The 25000-nt window shown below is 40.3% G+C and overlaps 1 protein-coding gene across 4 annotated transcripts in view; it reads left to right on the top strand.

The window, feature by feature from the left end:
- The first annotated feature begins 617 nt into the window (after nucleotides 1-617).
- Nucleotides 618-25000, top strand: part of syne2b (spectrin repeat containing, nuclear envelope 2b) — a 99015-nt gene continuing 74632 nt past the window's right edge. For all 4 annotated transcript variants that reach the window (XR_009648552.1, XM_060871678.1, XM_060871677.1 and 1 more), the window contains exons 1-36: nucleotides 618-723; nucleotides 3215-3356; nucleotides 5217-5278; nucleotides 7042-7137; nucleotides 7614-7691; nucleotides 7777-7869; nucleotides 8230-8426; nucleotides 8555-8754; nucleotides 9317-9417; nucleotides 9750-9839; nucleotides 10853-10966; nucleotides 12250-12387; nucleotides 12503-12667; nucleotides 12942-13054; nucleotides 13841-14009; nucleotides 14124-14220; nucleotides 14355-14554; nucleotides 14653-14817; nucleotides 14917-15045; nucleotides 15170-15271; nucleotides 15375-15551; nucleotides 15657-15815; nucleotides 15929-18652; nucleotides 18727-18852; nucleotides 19404-19597; nucleotides 20510-20588; nucleotides 20740-20819; nucleotides 20939-21062; nucleotides 21158-21303; nucleotides 21649-21799; nucleotides 21935-22530; nucleotides 22623-22778; nucleotides 23000-23150; nucleotides 24303-24461; nucleotides 24578-24745; nucleotides 24851-24952. Coding sequence is in view for 3 of the 4 variants with exons in the window: in XM_060871678.1 (XP_060727661.1) it covers nucleotides 3269-3356; nucleotides 5217-5278; nucleotides 7042-7137; nucleotides 7614-7691; nucleotides 7777-7869; nucleotides 8230-8426; nucleotides 8555-8754; nucleotides 9317-9417; nucleotides 9750-9839; nucleotides 10853-10966; nucleotides 12250-12387; nucleotides 12503-12667; nucleotides 12942-13054; nucleotides 13841-14009; nucleotides 14124-14220; nucleotides 14355-14554; nucleotides 14653-14817; nucleotides 14917-15045; nucleotides 15170-15271; nucleotides 15375-15551; nucleotides 15657-15815; nucleotides 15929-18652; nucleotides 18727-18852; nucleotides 19404-19597; nucleotides 20510-20588; nucleotides 20740-20819; nucleotides 20939-21062; nucleotides 21158-21303; nucleotides 21649-21799; nucleotides 21935-22530; nucleotides 22623-22778; nucleotides 23000-23150; nucleotides 24303-24461; nucleotides 24578-24745; nucleotides 24851-24952 (7689 nt within the window). In the remaining variant the exon portion in view is untranslated. The remainder of the gene's footprint in view (nucleotides 724-3214; nucleotides 3357-5216; nucleotides 5279-7041; nucleotides 7138-7613; nucleotides 7692-7776; nucleotides 7870-8229; nucleotides 8427-8554; nucleotides 8755-9316; nucleotides 9418-9749; nucleotides 9840-10852; nucleotides 10967-12249; nucleotides 12388-12502; nucleotides 12668-12941; nucleotides 13055-13840; nucleotides 14010-14123; nucleotides 14221-14354; nucleotides 14555-14652; nucleotides 14818-14916; nucleotides 15046-15169; nucleotides 15272-15374; nucleotides 15552-15656; nucleotides 15816-15928; nucleotides 18653-18726; nucleotides 18853-19403; nucleotides 19598-20509; nucleotides 20589-20739; nucleotides 20820-20938; nucleotides 21063-21157; nucleotides 21304-21648; nucleotides 21800-21934; nucleotides 22531-22622; nucleotides 22779-22999; nucleotides 23151-24302; nucleotides 24462-24577; nucleotides 24746-24850; nucleotides 24953-25000) is intronic.

The raw sequence follows: 25000 nt of genomic DNA, 5'->3' as shown, positions 1-25000 counted from the left end.
CAACATCTCTGTATCTTCATAATAAATACCCTCTTATTAATTCTGCCCCTCTACTTCACGTAAGTAAAAGCTTTTATAATATATTTTAATGAATTAGGGATTGTTTGGAAAGTTAGCTTAGCATAAAGTTAGCTTAGCATAAAGTTAGCTTAGCATAAAGTTAGCTTAGCATAAAGTTATCTTAGCAAAAAGGTAGCTTAGCATAAAGTTATCTTAGCATAAATTTAGCAAAATAATATTTATATGTGTATATATATATATATATATAATCGTATGAAACTGATTAAAATATTAAATTATAATTTTGAGAAATATTTTCATCTGAGACAATTTGAGTGTTTTTGTATTAAATCGGTTTAAAGTGACATTCTGGTGATCCGTCATTATTCGTCAGTTTCATTCTCGAAACACTTGAATCTTTTTATTAGATTAAATCATTAAATAAAAGATTTTTTTTTCCATTGTGTTTTCAATATTTTCATGAATATTTTAGAATGACTCGTTCCCGAATGAATCGACTCTAATAGAAGAGTCGCTCAACGGCGAGTCGATTCTGTGGTGAATCGGTGTCTGTGAACGCGCGGCAGCAGAGAGGGAGACGGGGTAGGGAGAGGGGGGTGTCGTGTGTCACGCGCACTAAACTGGGCTTTATTCACAGCAGCGTTTGCAGTTCATGTTTATTGGAAAGTGGAAACTTTAACTTAATTCGGACCTTTTTCACATGTAAGTATATATAAAGAGTCATATTTGAACAGATTTTTTTACATTCATGTGTCAGGACCATTTTTGTTTTATGGTGTGTTTTATTTATTCTTAATAATGCTGTGTTTTAATGCAGACTGGTTTGGATTGGACTTTTATTTTCAGATCTAATTCTAATTGAATGCTGAAGGGTTCAATTACTGTACGTTCACTGTGACATTGAATCGTGTGACATCATCGACTACAACAAATACTCATACACCATCTATAACAATTCGAAAGAATTTATACTACACACACACTACACAAACACACACACACACACACACACACCATACACGCAGACAGTGGATCTTACAGTGCAAAGCATAGAATATAAATATTGATAATAAAATTAAAAGTCTATGTGTGTTTCTTGTCATCACACACAGTTTTTCATGTGCAATGTGAGTTTCTGAACAACAGATACTGTTTACTGTGTTATGACTCTTTCGTTTGCTTGTTTCTTCTCCTTCTCTCGCTCTCTGCTGTTACGGCTATTTTGGGCCTTCGCTCTCTTGGCATTCTGTAGGGTCAGAGGTCACGTGGCTTTTTCTGGCCCTCTGCTATGCGTCAGGTGTTCCTGATCCAACATATCACTAACGTAGTTGTCGTCGTCGTACGGAAACCATGTAGTAAACCTGATTCGTTTTATCGTCCGGTGTTTCATGATTTAACGTCACAGTATTTGTATTGCACTTCTGGCTTTACAGAAATCTAGATGTGGCTTTGGATTCCTCATTTTAAAGAAAATTTAATGGCATTTTAAGGCATATAAATAAAATATATTCTTGGAATGGTGTAAAATGGATTCAAATGGATTAATCACGCAATCGTGGTTTAAAATATCATGCTTTTTTGTAACGTTATGTGCTCTTGTGTAATAGTGACTGAAAAAGTCATATTCACACGTGGAAAAACTCACTTTTCTAATATATTATTATATCATATTGTATGTTGTTTTTAATTAAATTGAAGTACAGTGACAATTTGATTTTAGAATGTTTTTGTACACAAACAGATTTTAATGCTGGCAGTTTCTGATCAAACAAATAATTCTTCGAATACATGATAGAACATCGTAATAGGGAATGACTTACTTTTTTAATTTGTGCAGTTCTTCCCTATGCTTTACCTTTATTTTGTTTGTTTTCATCTCCACACTCCTCGCTTAAGAGGACCAGTAAAATTTAGGAGATACCGTAAAAATGGAGAATCCAATACTAATCTGAAACATTAAAAAAAAAACACTGAAGTCTGACATACATGAAACAAGAAGAAAACAAAAAAGTCACAAAACAGTATGTTTATATTTTAACAGTTAATGGTAAATTTTTTTGGTGTGTGTGTCTGTGTGTGTGTGTGCAAGTGTGTGCGCACATGCATGCTAGATTGTTGTGTACCGTGCTTGATGTTCTGGATGCCACAGCTGCTAATGTGGTCACCTCGCTCTCTCGTTCCACTTCCATCACAGATAAATATATTTTTGACCTTTTTCTCCTCTGTGTTCCTTTAGCAGAGGCGAAAGTATTAGTAAAAATAGAGTCCAGGTGATGTTTATAGATTCATAGGAAACATTATACACATGATAGACATTAGACATTATATTCTTATATTAAAAACTGAACAGCGCACACCAAATTTTCACTGAGCAAATCATAGGTGTTCTTCACCAGTGCAGACTTCATGATCTTGTTTTTCACCAGTCCAGGTTCAGGTTTGCAAATACACCAAAAAAATATATATTCTGGCAAACAAATTGCCGATAAAGCTGCTTTATGTTGGCCAATAAAAGTTTAATGATGCTTCAATATAGACAGAAATAAATGAGTGAATCGGATAAACATTTTTAACATATTACAAAAGTGTAATATTTCGTACATCTGAACACTGAATTACTGAATCTGGATTTTGTAAAAAAAAAAATTGCTTTGAGTTTCTGAGATGTTAATGACAGTGTGTTCCTCTTTAGACATGCCATGCCTTCATTCTGTGCAGTGTGTCTAAATTCTCACTCTAGCTGTTAAAAGCTTGTTATCCCCCATGTGACTGATATATACAGTATATTTGCCCAACTAATCTGCCTCTGCTTTAAAGATTCTACATCGCTGCACTTTTCGGGTGGAATTAAAGAAACCGGTGAAGGAACAGATCTTTTTTTAGCTGCCATTACATGGACAGGTAATAATTGGTCTCTTGAACATTCCGAACTTTAAACTTAACGTTAAACGGATAAACAGCGTCGTTTCTTTCTTCATCAATAAATGAAAAAGTGCAATCTTTCTTCCGTATGAGAGGAACGACACATAAAACACCACCCTGTCATGGATTATTTTCCTCTCGCGGCTCGTTCCGATGTGTTTTTTATTCCTCACATGCTGTAGTGATGATTTAAAGGTCCATGATAAAAGATAATTATTGTTGGTTAGACATGAGAATAAGTCCACTTATTGACTCTGTGAATCTTTTTCAGATTTACACCATGTGTTAGTGGAGATCAGATTCGTTCTGTCCTTTTGAGGTCGTCATGGCATCGGAAAGGACCGCTGAGGATCCAGTCATAGAACGTAGTTCCCTCCCACTGGACATCGACGATGTTCACGTACTGCTTCAAGGTCAGTTTGTGTGTCCGTGTTACTCTTTATTGTATATTTATATTTGCAGATGGCCTGTCAGTGATTTGACATGTTTATCAGAAAACAAACTGGATTCAAACACAATTCAGTGTTAACAAAATAAAAAACAGTTCATTTAAACAACTCATTGACTTCCCACTGAAGTAACCTGACTTACATCAAACACGAGTTAAGATTTTATGGCTGTTGACTATACGCTGTAAGGTAGCGACCATATGTGAAGGCGGTTTATAGAAGATGACTTCATAAATAAACAATAGAGGTCTCTTTTTTTACACACAGAGGAGGTGACAATAACGTTACATACGACCTGCAGCGATTTGTTCTGTATTTATCTCCACTGAGTCTGAGCTGAATTGTTAAAGGACGCATCATTTATTTAGGCTTTTACAGTATGTTTGCATTCTGTATGTGCCTGTTTATCTGTGTATAACTGCCTCCTTTTTTTTTTTTTTTGGCAATGTGGGTAAAGGTGAATTAGATTAGATTAGACTTTGCATGTTAAAGTAGTCTTTTTTTTGTGCATGAAGCTATTTTTTTTGTTTGGTTTGCAAATTACTGTATTATTAATCAGAGATAAGTTACAGCATTACTGCAGAAAATTTTGTGCGTCTCTACTTCGTCTCTTCTCTCACGCTTGAGTCGTTTGGATCTCGGCCTGCTTTCTAACATGAGACAGCATCGCTCGTGCCAGGGCTTTAAAAAAGCAAACAGGAGGATGAGGTTTGACACCTACTTGACCATCAGGCAAAGCGAACACATACTGACCTTCTTTTCTTCTGTTTGAAATGCAAAAGCTTACTTGTGGATACATCTCTGATGCAGTGCTTAAATGACATGGATTCGCCTTATTAGTTTTATTCTCATGCCACAAATCTCCCAGGTGTAAGCGGCACCTCCACGTCTTTACCCGGATTACGTCTGGATGTGCTATTAAGTGTTATTCATAGGGAGGGTGGTCACGAATGTCATTGCTTCATCAATGGAGTGACGAGATGCTTACAGAGTTGCCTCAATATGACATAGAGGAAAAGATCAGATCTCTTGCAGAGTTTTTTTAGAGGTTTGTCTGCAGTCCCGCACGAGAGCCTGGAAAGTTGGACACACAGGTTTACATGTTTAGTGTTACACCTGAGCTGCAGTAAGGACAGGAAGTGGATTTTGGGAGGATGGATGCTGATGTAAGTGTGAAGGAGAAGCTTTATCTGTCTCAGGATTTGACTGATTTTGATCAGATTTGTGAGGGTAAAGTAAACTACAGTATGAAAAACAGCACGACGTGAACAGTGTGGTATCATTCAGTATGAGAAAAGGATTCAAAACACAGATACACATAAACCTTATACATTCTGTGTGTGTGTGTTTGGTGCCTTATGATGGTTTGATGGTCTTGTAATAAGTTGTAATCCCAAGTCACTTTGAGCGTTTCCTCATACTATCTCTGCATTTTCACAAAATCTTTTACTTAAGCTTAACAGTGATGTTTAAATTGATGAAGCAATGTCCGCTCCGTCTTGGGATAACTTAGCTTCGTAGCTGTAGTTATATAGTATATAATATAGTATATATTTCTTATTTCTAGTGTGGTACCGTCAAGGAGACATCTTTTGTTTGTCTTTAGTACATACGTCTGCCTTTTACTATTTAATTTTAACATGCACTGCATAATCGAACCACTGAATAATAAATAAATAAAACTCAGTTTTAAAAAAAAATCCTTATTGTTTGTCTGGTGATACTTATTTGTTTGACTGTTTATTCGGTTTGTAAGTTAGTAAGTTATGAAAATAACATTGGAGTCATTTGGAGTTTTAATGTGCAAACATTTTCTTTCCTCAGTGGAGCAGGAACAGATTCAGAAGAGAACCTTCACCAACTGGGTGAATGCACAGTTATCAAAGGTGAGGGTGGGGTGTGTCCGTACAATGAAGTACTGAGTGTGTGTGTGTGTGTGTGTGTGTGTGTGTGTGTGTGTGTGTCAGTCAAGACAAGTGAGCACCGTGTCCGGAGTGCTCTGTAGTGAGAATATAAGAATAGCGATGTCTATTTAAGTGATATTTAAGTCTGCAGAGTTTGTGAAGAGTTTTTATGATTTTTATTTGTAACAATTGTAAATGTAAAGTTTTGTTTTCTGCTCTAAAGTAAAGGTCATTTCTGCATGTGTGAGGGATCAGAGAGGGTAAATATAACCTACTGAAATTTAAAGACAGACAGCAACAGGAGTTAGAAACACACACACACACACACACACACACACACACACACACGCTCTCTCTCTCTGTCTTTTCTTTAGTGTTATATTAACCTGTAGTTAACTCATAATATACTCATAACTCATAATAAGTTGAATTATGACCACAAAAAAATATATTTTTCCCTCCTTTTATAGACACATCGCAGTTATTGACAGTAATTGATATAAATGCAAACAAATTGTCATTCTTCAGAAAATCTTAACCAGTCATGATCAGAGTAATGTTTTTTTTATATATAAATCTGTTGTAAATATTATTTATTACGTGTTTTTTTTTTTTTTTTTTTTTTTTTTTTTTTAAAATAGGGAAGGGTGCCAATATTTCTGGAGTTAACCACAATTAAACCTCTAGTTAGACCTTGATCTCAGTAAAGCAGCATATCGTCTTGTCGAGGTCTATAAATAAACGCATGATGTCAGACGTATCATGGGCTCTTAGACTCGCTCTGTTTCTCTCAAACACTCAGGTTTATATTTAATTCTGTTTCAGTGTGAAATTTGATTATTTCAGTTTAACACAGTAGAGAATTTTGAAGGAAATTTTTAGACAACTTTTTTTTTTTTTTATTGCTCTGAACTGGCAAAAAAAAGCATGAAATTAAATGCATTGTGATGTTCATTTGTATAGAATATCTTGGAATAACAGAATTTCAAATCAGTTCATATCTTACGTAACCCATGTAACTTACGTAACCCAGGCAACTAACGGAAAGAAACGTGTCTTTATCATAGCTGAAGTGAAGAACAATACGATTGTAGATAAACAAACAAGCAAAAATGACACACAAGCATAATCATGTAAAGGACAAAGACATATATTAGTTCTGTGTAACAAAACAAAACCAACGTTACTCACCTATCGAGAAGGAAAAAAGCGCCTCGGCGTCTTAAGTAAAGTTGGTCACATATTCACAGATTGGAGTTTCCCGAGTCAATAACTCCTGAGCTAAACACTGTTACTACACAAAACACGGTTGTAGCTGCGTCTCTACATTACTACGATAGAAAAGAGGTGTTATTTGTGTAGTAACAGTGTTTAGCTCAGGAGTTATTGACTCAGGAAACTCCAATCTGTGAATATGTGACCAACTTCCTGCTCCTTCAGTTCTCTCCAGCGCTGGAAAGCTGATCCTATATTAACACGTCCTACTTCTTACCTTATCGTAAGTCTTTCTTCTCTTTCTTTTTGTTTTTATCCTCCATGTCAATGTTAAAACCGCTTTCTGCTAATGTCACACATGCGCACTGAACACTCTCTCCGCCCATATTGACAAGACACGCCCCTTTCTGCTCATTGGCTACACGTTAGTTTTGTATTTGTTTAGTTTGTCGTCCCGACTCAGTTTTCTGAAGCATTTCTCAAACAACGGAGACCCCACCTTTAATCTCCGTTTTTTTTTTTTTACTCAGAGGAGGCCTCCAGTGGTCGTGCTGGACCTTTTCAACGATTTTAGAGATGGATCCAGACTGCTGGACCTTCTGGAGGTGATGTGCAGCCAGAGGATGGTGAGTGTTAATGTACAACACTGTGCGTTCGGTACTGATGTTCGCGAAACTCAAAAGATTCAAGATCGCTTCATTAGGATTCTCTGGTTATCGAGTCCATACAGATAGATTACAAACACTTGGCACGACACAACAGGTAGCTCGAATAAAAGTAAATACAATTCACATATAAAAACACTATGAAATTAATAATATTACCAAATGTTAAATCATCTATTTCTGAGATGCAGGACAAGTGTGTAGTGTCTTGATGAGCGGATTAATAATGTTACTTGCAAAATGTAGCTCTGGTACAAAATAGTGTACAGTTTAGTGACGTTTAGCGTCCAGCGTTAAGCTTTTTATCATGGCTCGCGTGTGTGTGTGAGAAAAGAAAGCTTCTGACCAGTAAGAGTAAAAGTAGCAGGCGTATGACGCTAAAAAGCAAACTTTCTTTTTTCTGTTTCTCTAAGCCGACCTGGTCTTTCTGTTTTCAGAGTCGAGAGAAGGGCAAAGGTGTGTTCCAGCACAGGACAAACATCGAGAAAGCCCTGGCCTTCCTGAGGGGGAAATCTGTATGACTTTTAATGACTTTATCATTCATTTCCTGTCTGTATTACATCAGAGAGAAAGAAATGTGCTAGTCTTTTGTTCTTGTAGATCAAGCTGGTTAACATAAACGTGCCTGACATCATGGACGGCAAACCCTCCATCATCCTGGGGCTGATCTGGACCATCATCATGCACTTCCATGTGAGTTTAATGTTTAATATAGAAGCTCATCGAATGTTTAATATAGTAATGTTATGTAATTAGTAATGTTCATAATGTTTAATATAGAAGCTCATCCTTGGCTAAGAAAGAATTATTTATTTTATTAATTCATTAATGAAATCACATTTATCACAAAAATTAAAACGAGCTAATTTAACAAACGTTACAGAAATTCTTTACAGGGCTCAAATAATTTAACTTGATCCTTTTTTTTTTTTTTTTTTTTTTTTTTTTTTTTTTTTTTTACTACATGAATGGAAAAACGTAACGAGTTTAAATTAATGAGATGAGATCTAATCATGATTTCTATTTGACATTTCTGATTTGTTCCTCATCCAGATAGAGGAGTTGGCTTGCACACTGTCCTTCAGTTCTCGCCAGTCTTCTCTGGAGTCGTTGGCCAGTCTGGATACTCGCTCGACGAGCAGCAGTGCACGCAACAGCCCGGTGCCACCGCATGGGTCACCGTTACACACACGCTTCAGGATCTCCGCTAAAAAAGCCCTGCTGCTCTGGGTCAGAGAGCAGTGCCACAAGTAAGGGACAACACGATTTAGTTAAATACTTCAACTAAATGATGAATCATCCTGCTATAAGATAAATGAGAACAGGATGTGATGTTATAGGAGAATAATTTTATGATTTTAATCCACGTCTCTCTCAGGGCTGGCTGTACTCTGAACGTGAAGGACTTTAAGGCGAGTTGGAGGAGCGGCGTGGTGTTCTTGGCCATCCTCTGCGCTCTGAGGCCAGACGTGGTGAGTTTATCCAAAGCCAGAAGCCAAAGCAACAGACAGAACCTGGAGGAGGCGTTCCACATCGCAGAGAGAGAGTTACATATACCTCGCTTACTGGATCCAGCAGGTGTGTGTTTGTGTGTGTTTGTTTCACAGTAATACATACATACATATCGTCGCTGTCAGGCGGAATCCTCGTATCTCCAAAACCGTTATTTTTCAGGAAATAAAAAAAAACGCCGTACCTTATCTGCAGTGCACAGGGTTTAGTCCCCGTTACAGTGGATTGTCTTGCGCTAAATTCCTGTCCTCAGACGAGCACCAGAACTAGCGGGGGTCAAGATTTTTTTTTCTTTGAGCCCAGTGTTTTGAAGACATTTACCTCAGAAGACGTGTTGATTCGTTGCGACTCTTCTTGAGGAGAAATATGACGTGAAGCTCTCCCACGGAGTGAGGAAGAGGTGGACAGATGAAGTGTCCAATGGAGTTATGAGATTTGCGCTCAAGCTATTTTCAAGACTTTAGATTGGTTAATAACTTGTAAAAATAACAGACCCACGTGGGGACTGACCAATAGCATCGATATGTGAAAAAATATGAAATTGACCAAATTTGGACATACAAGGTTTCCGCCCGACAGCGACGAAATTTATATATATATATATATCCTGTTTGTGTGTGTGTGTCAGATGTGGACGTGAGAGACCCAGACGAGAAGTCCATAATGACGTACGTGGCTCAGTTTCTCCAGTACACCAAAGACACCCCAGCTTCCGAAGAGGACATGCAGGTGCAGTGGTCATACAGTAGCTCTTAATTTAAGGATAGAACATACAGTAGCTTGCTGTCACACCACATGATTCTCAGACTGTGTGACCTAAAGTTTGGAAACAGGATGCTGTAGAGGAAGCGATTTGGTTGGATACTGTAATCCCAAATTCTTTATATATGTTGTTTCACATTTCAGGCAAGCTAAAGGAAAAAAAAATATTTTTTTTGTCATTGATCATGTCATGGATAAATCTAGTTTACATTTGTAGTAAAAATGGAAATTTGTATACATGCCATTTTTGGCCAGAATCTTGCTTTAAGGTTTAATATGAATCTTTCTTTCTACCAAAGGTTCAGTATCTCACTCCTACTTCACGTGCCTCTCCGGTGAATCTGCCCTGTAACTTCACTCCTGCTGTCGCAGCCTCTCCATCCCGACAGGTACGTTCACCTGTATATGTTTGTCTTAATATGTTTTCTCTTTTCTGTCTGTCCTGTGCCACAGTAAGCACAGATCATGACCTACAGTAACCAGCACCAATCAGAATTGAGTGTTCAGCAGCACTGTGGTATAAAAACCTGTTAGTAATTTTATCAGAGATACTCGGGTCTGTATTATTTGAAACTAACAACATCTTTAGCTTTAACAACATTAGCTTCTCACAGTAGTAACAGACCTCTCAGTGTCATGATTACGGATCGCAGCAGCAGATGTTTGTTTTTGCGTCGCCACGAACGAACGTGTTGTGGCTCGGGGATCGATGAAAAGAGGTGACGTCTATAACGATACCATTAATTCCTTCCATTAAGCCTCGGAAAGGACTAAACGGATGAGTTCTAGAGAATAAAAAGAGCTCAGGCTGCTTCAATTTCCTTAAATTACCATACAAACGTATACAAAACCGTTCTGTGGTTAAGCCACATGTTAGAATTCTTGATTGCTGTTTATTATGTGTTTAGACATAATTAAGATTTCTTTCCCCTGAACAAGTTCATTCGTACTCATTCCATCTAGTTACACTTTTATTTATGAGTAAGCGAGACATTTATAACCATTCTGTAGGTCTCCTGAACTTCAAAGTCTGTTTATGATCAACTTTCCTGGTCATTTGTGTTTTATAAGAAAGTAATACACACCCATGGTCATACGATCAAGTCTCACAATTCTAAACTGGTCTAAAATTGGCAGTGTGACAGAAACTTCTGTCATGAAAGCTTTCTTCAGGCAGGAATCATCATATTCAGCTTCACCTCTGACACCTGAGACGTCTTAGCTAAATGTTAAAGTCTAACAGTTACATGTCTTAGTCTGTTTATGGCGAAGTCCCTCTGTGTATGCTGTCGTTATAGAAACGCTAACCTATTAAAGGCAGTAAAGCTTAAAGAACAATATACTCTATTGTCTCTTTGTTTTGGGTCTGAATTTATTTACATTTTATTACAAATGTTTTTAGACCTCGTCTACACAGAAAGTCCAGGAGGTGACGTGTTGGCTGGAGCAGGCATATCAGGAGCTGCTGGAGGGATGGGAGTCCACCGAGGGAGAAAGCTACGCTGAGAGATACCACGTAAGAACTGATCACAATCAATTAACACCTCAATAACAATTAAAGGTGGGGTCTCCGTTGTTTGAAAGCCAATGTTGACATATAAAATCGCCAAAACAAACACACCCCTAACCCAAATAAGTCCCACCCCTGTATCGATAGCTCCGCCCACACATACATACGTAACCCAGGCAACTAATGGAAAGAAACGTGTCTTTATCATAGCTGAAGGGAAGAACAATACGATTGTAGATAAACAAACAAGCAAAAATGACACACAAGCATAATCATGTAAAGGACAAAGACATATATTAGTTCTGTGTAACAAAGCAAAACCAACGTTACTCACCTATCGAGAAGGAAAAAAGCGCCTCGGCGTCTTAAGTAAAGTTGGTCACATATTCACAGATTGGAGTTTCCCGAGTCAATAACTCCTGAGCTAAACACTGTTACTACACAAAACACGGTTGTAGCTGCGTCTCTACATTACTACGATAGAAAAGAGGTGTTATTTGTGTAGTAACAGCGTTTAGCTCAGGAGTTATTGACTCAGGAAACTCCAATCTGTGAATATGTGACCAACTTCCTGCTCCTTCAGTTCTCTCCAGCGCTGGAAAGCTGATCCTATATTAACACGTCCTACTTCTTACCTTATCGTAAGACTTTCTTCTCTTTCTTTCTTTGTTTTTATCCTCCATGTCAATGTTAAAACCGCTTTCTGCTAATGTCACACATGCGCACTGAACACTCTCTCCGCCCATATTGACAAGACACGCCCCTTTCTGCTCATTGGCTACACGTTAGTTTTGTATTTGTTTTGTTTGTCGGCCCGACTCAAACAACGGTGACCCCACCTTTAAAATGAATGTTTCATGATGTTTTATCTGGAATTGAGATACTGTTCGACAACATTTCAACAATATTATAATGTAATACTTTTAATTGGATGTCATTGTTAAAGTAGTGAGCAAAAGCCTTATTGTTTTATACAAATATTTTATATTACTTTTTTTATATTACTTTATTTATTTAGTTATTTATTCATTTAATCGAAAAAAGTATGTTGCAAAATTTGACTGACAGCTAATGGACTGACAGCTAATGACTGACAGCTAATATTTCCATTAAAGCAAAGACTGGTTACGTGCCGTACTGGTTTGTTTATTCCTTTTTTTTTAATTAATTATTATTATTTTTTTTTTTTACGATACATGCTACATTATTTTTATTATACATTTCTTCAGACATTATTTACAACACAACTTTATTATATACAAATTAAAGTCTAACATTCATTGTTTCAGGTGTTCCAGACTTTCGTGGTGTCCTTTAACGAGCAGCGGCGGCCCGTTATGCCGTTGCTGACTGCGATGAAGAGGACGACGAAGCTTAGCGAGGAGCAGCGAGCTCTCCGACATGCTTGGGATTCTCTGGCTGAAAAGGTCAGAGGTCACAGCATCATCGGGTTCACTAAAGAACCATGATTTTATGCGTATCAACGAATTACATATTTGGATGATTAAAGTGATTCGTGAACGATTTATTTGTTGGTTATAGCTGCGTGAGTATAAGACAGAGTTAGACCTGAGTCTGCCTTCTCCTCTGGACGCCGTGGGACGCTGGTTACTGAGGGCCGAGGAGACCTTGGCTGATGGTGATGATAATTGTCAAGACCATGCAAGAGCTGCTCAGGAGGCCCGTGAGAAACATGAAATGTTTAAGGTGCACCTAATAACTCAGAGAAGCTGTAGTAATGAGTAGATATCGATCATATTCAGACGAGGTTGGTCTGGAATTACAGAGGCGATTCCCTCAGATGGGTTTTTTATATCAAATTAAATGTTTGATTAAATAAATAGTCTTATTAATAGTCTGTGGACTTAAATACTGTGTTTTGTCAAACTAAAGAATAACGAGAGAATCATCACGCCTGTTTTTAATGCATTTTTGTAAAATTTATTTATTTATTTTTTATTTGGCACGGCTTTGTGTTCAGTCCTGTCTGGAGGAGATGCCTCGACACATGAAGACGTTCCAGGTGTTCCGGAATAAGGACGAGTACGGAGAAACGGCGGTTCCTACCGACAAACTGGAGGAGATAAAGAGAAGGTTGTTAAATCAAAAAACTAAACATTGCGAATCAAACACTAAAGACAAGCAAAAAAAATATGTTTTTATTATTTCCAGCATTAGAACGGGGCAAAGAAGCCTTTATTATCACCACATATACATTATAGCACACTGGAATTCTTTTCTTCACATACCTCAACTGAGGAGGTTGGGGTCAGAGTGCAGGGGCAGTTATGATACAGCGCCCCTGGAGCAGCGAGGGTTGGGGGCCTTGCTCAAGGGCCCAGCAGTGGCAGCTTGGACCCCTTGAACCCCGATCCTCCGATCAACAACCCAGAGCCTTAACCAGTTGAGCCACCACTGACCCATTAGATTCTATCATCCAAATTGTTTAAGCAGGAGATTAGACTTAGTGCATCGTACTGCAGTGCTTCAGTGAATTCTGGATTTTGATTGGTCAGAAGGAGTTGATTATAACAGCAGCTCTCTATAACCACAGCCTCGACTGAAGTTTAGCTGCAAATAGAAATCACAGGTTTAAATAACACTCGTTCTAATACGTTATTGTTCCAAAGTAACCCGTACAGCGGACAGGGCACATAAAGAGAGGTAGACAATAAATCTGTGTGGTTGATGAAATTCTAAGGTTTTATGAGATGATTTCAGCTGTAAACATGGACATCCTGTGGTGTTTTGCATTAGTAACATCAAAGAGAAGAAAAAAATGCATTTTATTAGATTTATACTTCTGAAATAATTGCTTATATTCAGTTCATTTCATAGGTTTTGTCAGAACTAATTGTTGCGTTTTTACACACGTATTAGGTTCACTACTGTTCGTGTCAGCGCTAAATATCACGGTATAAGACTCGATTACCAGGATCTCAGACACACAGTGTTAGATCTGCTGGCTCAGCTGAACATCAAGCTACGCACTTGGAAAAGAGGATACGTTTCCCAGGAGGCCGTGCGGGTCCTGCTGAAGGACTGGAACGTAAGTGGAAATGCGAAAGATTCTATAAAGCTAAGAAATGCCTTTCTGTCTCAAATCGCAAATTAACGTGTGCTCATATGTGAAGGGAAAGAAAGATTTTGTTCGGTCTTGTAGGAGACCGTCAACAAGCAGGGACTGCCTTCTATGCTGGAAGAAACTCTTCGCAAGCTCAGACACATCGCTAACAAATATACCAGCAAGTCTGCTTTGGGTGAGTGAATGTTTTCTGGACAAAAGCCAGAATGTTTCATTGTGAACGCGGCTATGGTGTATAATTGATAAAGAATTACAGCTTAAGCCATTAAACGTGCGAATGTTTGGTAATTGCTTATCTCTCTTCCGCAGCGGGCGACTCAAACCGTGTAAGTAATCAGATGAAAGATATAGAGACAGAGACCGCAGCGATATTTGAAGAGGTGAGGATGGTGAAAGGCACGATATCACGCACGCTAACGGCTTGGGACTCCTACTGCGACTCTTACACCTCATTACACGCCTGGCTGGAGCAGGGATCTCAGACATACAGACACGGACAGCAATCCGAAGTACGAATCTACACCTAGCTCTATTTTTTTTATGAGTGTAAATAAATACTACCATGTTTCAGATTATTAACTATCATTTCTGCGACCTCCGACTCTAGGTGACTATAGACATGATGTCCGAGTGGAGCTCTTGTAGGGAGCGGCTAAACGAAGTCGGGAACTACCTGACGGACGTCACGGATCCACAGACCAGCCGCTCAGTTTCTGACAATCTCTGCAGGATTAACCTGATGTGGGCCGATTTTGTCAGAAGAACCCAGTTCGTGAGTCGCTATTAAATCGTTACACGTAGCTTAGCACGCCTGTTTGAAAAAGTAACAATGACGTTAATGAAATGTTTAATATCCTGTTTCCTGTCCTAGGAACTCGTCGAAGAACCGAGTGTAACTTCTCAGTCTCTCCAGGGTTTGATTAGAGAGGCCACACAACTCCTTAAGGAACCGGTGGAGGTGCTATCAGGATCACTTCGAACGTACAGGAAGAGACTTCAGGTAGAGTTTAATCATCTTTTTATTATTTAAAAAGATCATTACGTAATAATTACGTAATTGTAGTCACTCAAGTGTTTGTCATTTATTTTTGAATTAATAATTCAAAACTGTTTCACAAACATAGTTCATGATGAAGAAAATACAGGATGTGGATCTGGATTCTCTCTCTCCATCACTCGAGTTCTCAACTGAAACTCTAAGCAAATTCAAGCAGGCCATTCCAGAGGTGATCACAACATGGTCACAATGATTCGAAAAATGGCACAATTTTTTTTAATTTGTGTTATATCTGTTTTTGACCATGTTTGCGTTCACGTTTACACGACCAGGTGCTGCGGACGCTCTGCGAGGCCATGCAAGTGTCTGAAGAGTTGCAGCAAACCGTGTCGAGTCTGGACGGTCGTCTGGCCGAACTTATACACTGGGAGGCCGAAGTCAGAGAATTTTATGAGCTCCTAAAGGATAAATCACACCGACTGCAAAGGGAGCAAGACTCGAGGACACGGGTAATTTTATTTCATGCTGTTTTTTTATAATTATTGAATGAAATGGATAAATAAACTGAATATATCTTTTTTTTTTTTTTTTCTTTTTCTTTTCCTCCACTGTAGTCACTGATTTCTAGAGGTCTACAGCTAGAAGGCCAGGTGGTGATGGAAGAGCAGGACCTGCAGGAGATGGTGATGTCACATCAGAAGAACTCACCACTACAGTACCTCATGGCCTCTACCATGCAGGACAGGGTCCGTTCGACAGTCACGCAATCACAGGTATTTTAGCACTTTTTTATTTTGTGATGCTTTGAAATTTTACTTCTAAACGTTCTTTCATAACCGATGATACGAGATTAAGTACATCATCGTTTATGTACCTATATCTCTAGGAAGCTGTTGGGATGCTCAGCTCCTTGGGCATTCGCAGAGATCGAAGCCCTACAGGACATCAGCCTCCGCGAAAGGTTTTCGTCCAGGAACAAACGGTTACAAAACCCGAAACGCAGCCTCAGACGGTACCTATGATCGTCGTCCAGGAATACCAAGAAGAGAAGAGTCAAATCCAACAAGTAGCAAAATCACAGTTAAGCCAAGAGTCAGTAAAAGACCTTTTACTTCAGAGTAAACCTGAAGCCCATGCACAACAACAGGTTCTAACTGAAGTCAAGCCACAGGCTAATCTAGTAGATGTTGTAGCCTTTGGGGAAACGAAGAGAAAAATACCAAGTAATACCAAAGAAACCATGGAATCTCAGTCATATCACCTGGATACGAAACAAACACAAAAGCAAATCCATCCAGCACCTCTGATTGCGCATGAGGAACCAACACAACCACAGATGCAATCGGACTTTCAGCAGCAAACCCAGGGTCAGCAGCAGCAGATGCATAAACAGGAACAGGGTACAAGTCAACAGCAAGCCTTGTTCCAACAATCAGTAAAGGTAAGAAAGTCTCAGAAACGTGCTGACAATCGGCCTTGGTTACATCAGAAGGTCCAAGCAGAGGGTAAACCAAGTTCACCACAGCCCAATGTTATTGCCACTGCCGTGTCTAAAGCTTCAGAACCTACAGCAGACACAGTCCAGGCACAAGCGAAAGTGACTTGCATCCAACAACAGAAGCCTGTCACGGTTACCACCAGTGATGCATCTCAGGCACAAGTTTCTGCAGCAGACGCAAACCAATTTCAAGCCAAAAAGGTTACACAGACACAAGCCAAAATGACTCAAGCCCAGCAACAACAGTCTGTACAGCAGGCCAAAGTGATTCAAGCCCAGCAACAGAACCCTATGACTGTTGTTTCCAGTGTTGCATCTCAAGTCACTGAAGTACAGCAACAGCAATCTGTCATGCAAGTGACACAAACCAAAGTGGGTCAAGTCCAGCAACAGCAGCCTGTAACGCAAGCTAAATTGGGTCAAGTCCACCAACAATCCCCTGCCTCTGAAATGCTAGTAAAAGAACCAAAAGTACCAGCTACGGTGCCTGTTAAATCACAAAAACAATCTCAGGCTACGACTATCCAACAACATCCACAACCGTTCACAGCCACCACATTTAACCACCCACCAACAAATCTATCACAGATGCAGTTACCAGGCATGACTCAAATGCAACGACCAGGCATGACTCAGACCCAACCTCCAATTATGTCTGAAACTTACCAATATCTGCCAGCTATGGGGAAAGAAAGTCAAACCTTAATACATCCCTCAACACCAATTCAACCTCAAATAATAATTCAAAGGCAGCCAAACCCAGTTGCAGCCCACTCTTTACCCCAGCAAGCAATATCTCCCAATCAATCTCAAGGTGTAACTGCAACGCCAGCCAAGACCAAAAGTACAGCTCCTATCCAACCACGCATAATTACTATGCCAAAGAACCAACCAGAATTCTATAAACCATCTCAATCCCCACCTCAAACAATGGGCTTGGGTCAAACTTATGGCAACGTTCAACTAAGACCGCAGCCCCACATCCAGCAGCCTCAGTGGAGACCGATCGTGCCTGACATAATGACACAGAGTTATAACGAAGCCCCTCACCAGGGTTTCATACCATCCCACATGCCACCCCAGATGCAAATTCAGAGCCATACACAGTCACAAGGTGTCACACAAACTCAGCAATGGGGGCCATTAAGAGGAGGTCTGATGACACAGACTTACCCCAATGTCCAGGGTTTAGATCGTGTGCAGCCATATACTCAGGCTCAAGGTTACTCCATTTCTCAACCACAGTGTCAGCAGTGGGGCCAATTCCAATTTGAACCAACAGTGCAGCCTTATTCACAAATAAGCCATCAAAGCCCAGTTCAGTCATTTGTATCACCACAGCACAGGCAACCTGTCAGACAGTCGAACATGGTCAGCCAAAATTACCCAAGGGTTCACATGTCTGAATACCCTCAAGTCACTCCGAGACCACAGAGCCCTCCTCAGGAATGGGCTGTGCAACCAGGGCCACAAACCCAATTTAAATTTATGAACATGCTTCCTCAATCAGTGGCTAATACACCTTGGATCCAACCACCATCCCAAGCCCCAGTAAGACCTCAAGGTCCTGCTCCTCAAAGTCAACAGCAGCAGTGGCCACAAAACAGGCCTGAGGTTTCATTTCAGTTTCAGATTCAGAGCCAAAGTTTGCAGTCACAGCCTCAGCTCCAGGTTTTGCAAACGCCAAAGTCTCCAAAGCAGCAGCGAGCACAACAGCAGTCAGTTGTTCAGGTCAAATCTCCAGCCTTGACTTATGTAAGACCACAAGGTCCTGCTCCACAGCAGCCCGCAACTGACCAGCAGCAATGGCCTCAATACAAGGCTGACCCTCCGTTCCAAATTCAGACCCAGAGCCAAACTTTTCAGTCACAATCTCAGCTCCAAGTTTTACAAAAGCCACAGTCACCAGAACACGAGCAACCCCAACAGTACTCAGTTGCTCTGATCATACCTCCAGCCCAGGTAGAGGCTCCTCCACAGATCTGTTCAGAGGCTTATTCAAAAGCAGAGGAATTGGCAAAGAACAAGCTTGAAAATGCCAAGCGCCGCCTTAAAGAGCACGTTCTAGAGGCTTTCAACGTATTCAAGGGCAAGAAGATAACTCAGGAGAAGGTGATTTTCAAATAAGTTTGCTTTATAGAGCATCAGGTTTGAGATCTTGAATAATGTGTATAAATGGTTTACAGGAACCTCTCGATCCTGAGCTTCTGAAGGAATTTCTGAGGGCTGTACAAGAAATGGAGGCTTTCTGCACCTCGTCTCAGCTCAGAGAAATGGAGCTCTTTGCTCAGTCTGTCAGAACTCAGTGGGAGGTGATGCGTGTTTGTTTTCCGTATGCAGTTTAGCATCAGTCTATAAAATGTAATGGTGTGAAAAAGACAATTTAATTATCCTTCATTTGTTCACTATGATATTGATTTTGTTTATTAGGTTATGCTTCACGGTACTTTTATTAGCTTTTATAATGTAAAGTCTTTAATTGCCTGGTGTGTAAATTATCTGCACTCCGGCCGTATTTCACAGCATCGAGAACAGTACATTTTAACAAACAAAGGACCACAACTACAAATCTTTTACTCAAACTAAGTGGGTAAACATGTTAAACATAGGAAAATAATCTGCTGTGATAAAGCAGAGTTACTGTTACAATGCAATGTTGTTTATTTCTCCATTACGTCGTCTCTAATAACATCCCAAATTGGTGTTTTTTTTACTTCAGACTTACTCCTGGAGACACGCTGCCCCTAATTATATAATTGTATTCTTCTTATAACACCTTGAACGCATGATATGCTGTAGACTTTCTTCCTCAGATGATAAGTGTCGTTGTTGAAGTTCTTTGTTTGTCTCGCCTCACCTCCAGGCTTGCTTCTGTACTAAGAGCGGTCTAGTTCTGACCGAACAGCAGCTGGAGGCCCTGAAGCAGTTGTGTGAAATATTAAGTCCTGAAGATGCCAACAAACTGGCACAGGCTCAGCTCCGGGAACACGAGTCGACACCCCCTGCCATCCAGTGTCAGTCCAGAGGAGATGACGACGTGAGGCCAACAGACTGTGGGTGAGAAATGGAAATACGTAATTAATAGAACGGAACAAATGTATAAAAACAGAACGCAGAAACAGAATTTTTTTTTTTCTTTTTCATATTGGCAATAGGGCTGGGCGATATGGCTGAAAACCGTATCACGATATCAGTGTTTCATGTCGGTCGATATCGATAATTATTGATATTTTTTATGATCCATTTAAAATAAGGACCAGGAGAAAAATATATTACATTTAAACATTTTTATTTTAAACTTAACCTTCCTCTGATCGTAATCCCCTCGGTTATTAAGACAGAAACGTCAACAAGCAGGAAAACTAAACAAAATTATAATGTAAACATGAGTCTAAAGTCACAATGAACACTTAACAATTATCTCTTAACATTTCAGGTGCAAAATGTAAGAAATGCTTAATAAAGTGTAATAAAATAGTGCAAAGTGTTGAATATAAACACAGAGAAACATGAGAATTTAGTGCAAGTTTAGTGCTAGGTACTTCACTAGCTGTTCACCTTCTGGTGACTACGGTCAGGCTTACCGTATAATATCCAAAAAACGTTCCTTTTTTATTTACAATTTCCTCGCTCGCTGCGGCTCATTTTCTGCTCATCAGTCCAGCAGACCAGCACGAGACAACGACATGGGGCAACCAAACATGATACTGTTACACGATTGGCTGTTAGCGTGTCACTCCCTACGTTGCTAGGTTACCAGAGTGTGAGTGCCTTTTATTAATACAACCAAACTTGCTTCGCAACCTCTGTTTTCTTCCGACGAAGAACAAAAAATATCGTACACATTTTTTATTGATATCGATCACGTGTCTATCGCGATACATATCGTTATCGTTTTATCGCCCAGCCCTAAATTTATTTCAGTTTGCCGGTCACTCTATTGACATCGAGTTCTCTTTTATTTGATAGTGTGTTTGTAGAGCAGACAAAAGAGGCATCTCTACAGAACACTGCCCTTCCAGAGAAGCCTGTGGAAATCACTACTCAGGTGAAAAGTTAACATAATGTCGGATGTACTGTATAGGTAGTGTATTTCTGAGTAGCGTTTGATCTTTATATTTGTTTGCTAACTTGTACGTTGCTCTACGCCGCTGTCGAACGCGTATTCCCTACTTAACATAGACACGTTTGCATTGTAGACCTGCCCCGTCACAGCTCAACAGCCAAAAACAGTGGAGAAGAAAGAGATACTAAAGCAGATTAGCACAGAAGAGGACAGGTAGGTCTAAGTAAAGCCCTTGATTATTTATTTATTTATTTATTTTTAAGTAGATCAGCTCATCTTGGTGCCATTTGATCATATTGATGATTGACGTTTACATATTTCTATTTTCGTAGGTACAGAAGCTCCAGGTTCGCCCTGCAAGCTCAGCTGAATAGGAACGAGCAGAACATGCTGGGAGATCGTCCCTCCGGGTCAGCCACAGCTACAGACCTACAAAAGAGACTCCGAGAGCTAAAGGTAGTGTAGGCGTTCACCAAGCGGTGAGCCAAGGTCCAGGGTTTTTTTTTTTATTCCAAACACATCACCTCTCTATGTGTGTTTTGATGATTTAGGCTTTGCAGGACGAGACAGAGACTTTATGGTCAGAGTACGATGTGCAGTGCTCCCAGTGTTCTCAGGTCAACGAGAGAGCGGTGGAGCAGGACCGATCCGAGCTCACGGTCAAGTGGAGGGAGCAGAGAGTGCAGCTACAGAGGAGGTGCACACTAATGTTTTAGTGCATACAGATTTAACCACCATCTCCAAGCTCCTGAAGCCTTTTTTCTAGTTGGGTGCAGAGACATAGCATAAGAAATATACTGTATATCCTATTGTTAACTGTAAAGTGCTTCAGTTAGAGCTAGCTGAGGGATCAAAACTCTTTCTAACCCAAACGTTTTGGCAGTCAGAAGTTTGTATCGTCTTCCACAGATACACAGATACAATTTTCAGGATTAGGTTTAGAATAGATTTTGCCTCCAGCACGGTGTTTTGCAGCATTCATCACGCTTAGTATTTGTCTTTGTGTGCACTGTGAAAGATCCGCGCTTTGTTTCTATCTTAGGGTCGATTCTCTTGGTTCAGCGCTGGAACTCATGGATTCCATCGAGCACCACGTTGCGGAAATTTCCGAGCGTCTCGACAAGTTCATCAAGGAACCCAAAGATGTTAAAGGCTACATGCTGATTAACGCAAACATCCTGAAAGATGTTAAGGTAGGGAAAGAGAAGACACTACGGGGGCTTATTTACATTTAAGAAAATCTCAGGTCTTTTGCTAAATAATTGGATGTTGCTGGTGGATTTAGCTGACGATTTACTAAGAGTGTTGTGTAATTGTGTCCTTCACAGGACTTGGATGAGAGTATACAGACGCAGATGGACCGCCTCACTCGTTTTGACTCAGAACCGAGCCACCTGGACCTACGTGACCGCTCTCCCCTCACACAGCTGGTGCTGAAGCACCGATCCAGCCTGGATCGTCTCCGGCAGCAAGTACGCAAGAGTGAGGCGGCAGCTCGTGCCCTAGACCGCTTCCTTGTATCGCTGCACACTTTGGATCAGGATGTCTTACACATGCATAGCGCCCCCTCTGCCGATGTAACAGCACTGCAAGACAGCAGGACCAAGTTAGCTCTGGTCAGAAAAGGAGCAGCAAGCCTAAGTGATAAAGCACCACAGCTGGACCAGCTCCTTGGAGGAGCCCAAATGGTGGTGACACAAGAGGGAAACTCTGTGACCTGTCTGGACATGGTGGCGGTCCTGGTGCAGAAAGTGGAGGACGTCGATGACAAGCTCGTTATCCGGCAGGAAGAACTTCAGCAAGAGCAGCAGAGCAAGGGACTCGGGATGAGGAAGAGGACTCTGCTGGCAGAGGTGAGGAAGGTACAGGGGGCGGCAGAGAAGCAGGGGTTAAAGGAGCCCACCATGCCGGCCGTACAGCACAGGTGAGGACCGTTAAAATATTTGTGTAATCTATGTAGGCTGTTTATGAAGATGGTTATGGTTTTATCATTCTAAGCTTTTGTGTTTTTGGTAGGATTCGTGCTTTGTCAGATCTGGAGGTGCAGATGAACTCTCTCCGTCGGGAATACGAGAGTATCAGGGAAACAGCTTCGAAACTATTTCCAAACACAGTGCAGCGTGATGAGACGGAGACCGTTTGGGAGGAGACAGAGAGAGCCGTTGCTGAAAGGTGACACAAAGCGACATGACGACAGCTAGCATAAATTCTTTTTACAGTTTTAAGAACTACGGCCTGCGATTTAACGGTTTAAACAGCGGTAGCCGTTAGTGCCGGGAAAACAGTCAACTTTGGTGTTGTGTCAAGAGCTTCTTGCTACTGAGATGTGCATTGTGAGGATAAAGATCCTTTGACAGCTGGCAGTGGATGTTGAAGTGTGATGTGTGTGACAGGCAAGAACAGTGCAGCACCCTGATGGACCTGTTGAAGAAGTTTCAGAGCTGTCGGTCTTTCCTGGGCAACATCCTTCAGAGGGCGGAGCAAACCATCAGCGAGCAGGCGTCGTACATGAGTAAAGACAACCTCCAGCGCCTCATAGCCAGGGTGGGTCGACATACACATAAATCAGAAGCCGATCATTTTTATTTAACGAATAATAAATAACGTTATCCTATATTTATTAATTATAATTAATTTATGAATCCTATATATATGTTAAAACCGTAAACAGTGATTATTTTAAGCTCTAATTTTATATAGTTAGCCAACAACATAATACTGTAAACATTTAAAAGGTTGGACACAATAGTTTCACTTTATTTCACTTAATTCACTTTAAGTTGTATAGTAGCTTAAAGGTGGGGTCTAAACTAACGTGTAGCCAATGAGCAGAAAGGGGCGTGTCTTGTCAATATGGGCGGAGAGAGTGTTCAGTGCGCATGTGTGACATTAGCAGAAAGCGGTTTTAACATTGACACGGAGGATAAAAACAAAAAGAAAGAGAAGAAAGACTTACGATAAGGTAAGAAGTAGGACGTGTTAATATAGGATCAGCTTTCCAGCGCTGGAGAGAACTGAAGGAGCAGGAAGTTGGTCACATATTCACAGATTGGAGTTTCCTGAGTCAATAACTCCTGAGCTAAACACTGTTACTACACAAATAACACCTCTTTTCTATCGTAGTAATGTAGAGACGCAGCTACAACCGTGTTTTGTGTAGTAACAGTGTTTAGCTCAGGAGTTATTGACTCGGGAAACTCCAATCTGTGAACATGTGACCAACTTTACTTAAGACGCCGAGGCGCTTTTTTCTTTCTCGATAGGTGAGTAACGTTGGTTTTGTTTTGTTACACAGAACTAATATATGTCTTTGTCCTTTACATGATTATGCTTGTGTGTCATTTTTGCTTGTTTGTTTATCTGCAATCGTATTGTTCTTCACTTCAGCTATGATAAAGACACGTTTCTTTCCATTAGTTGCCTGGGTTACGTATGTATGTGTGGGCGGAGCTATCAATACAGGGGTGGGACTTATTTGGGTTAGGGGCGTGTTTGTTTTGGTGATTTTATATGTCAACATTGGCTTTCAAAAATCTGAGACCCTGCCTTTAAATAGTGTAGTCATGACTACTTTATAGAATATATATTTTTTTTAAATGCAAATGAGAAATAACTTTGTGTTCAGAATTACTGTATAACTGCGGAGTATGAACATTAAAAGGTGACTAATAATGAAATATTATTTGCTCATATCAGGTGTGTGGGATAAAGGAGGACCTGAACGGCCTCGGACCAAAGATCGAGGAGTTCAGGGCTGTGTGTAGGCAGCTGCAGTCTCAGCTAAAGAAACTCCCAGACTGCTCAGAAACTCCATTTGAAGCCGAGGCAGATGCTCTGGTAGACTCCTGGCTGGATGTAAGGGGCTTTTAACACAAGTCTCTTTTTAATATTAAAATCTAGACACGTAAAAGTCTTTGCGGTGCTGAAGATTCCGTTGTGAATTTTTACTTTGTTTTTGTGTGCCTTCGAAGGTCTCAGAGAAGACAGACAGCTACCTAGACAGCCTGCGCATGGGTTTGGAGGTGTGGGAGAAGCAGCTTATTCTCGGTGAAGAGATAGAGGTTTGGGCTACTGCTAAACTGAGTCTTTTTGTAGAGTCTCACCCATTCAGCAGCGAGAAAGAGGTCTTCGAAATGAAGGTTTGGAAATCTCCTTCTTGTTGTATGATAAGAGAATTTCGATTTTTTTTCCAGTAAAGCTTTACTAATCGTTTGCAACGTTATTTTATGTTTTACTTGCGTAAGGATGAAATTCAGACGCAGGAACGGAGCATCGAACAGTTTCTCAGGAAGTCGCTGGAGATCCAGGAGCTGCTGCAGAGCAAAGAAGCTCCCCTGGAGCTACAGGTTATTTAAAAATTAATGTTTTTTCTTCTCTAGGTCCTCCGGTGTCTT

The sequence above is a fragment of the Tachysurus vachellii genome, chromosome 6 (genome assembly GCF_030014155.1).
Source record: "Tachysurus vachellii isolate PV-2020 chromosome 6, HZAU_Pvac_v1, whole genome shotgun sequence".
NCBI classification, from domain to species: Eukaryota; Metazoa; Chordata; class Actinopteri; order Siluriformes; family Bagridae; genus Tachysurus; species Tachysurus vachellii.
Note: the sequence above shows the minus strand (reverse complement) of the source record. Positions and strands in the feature narration are given on the sequence as shown.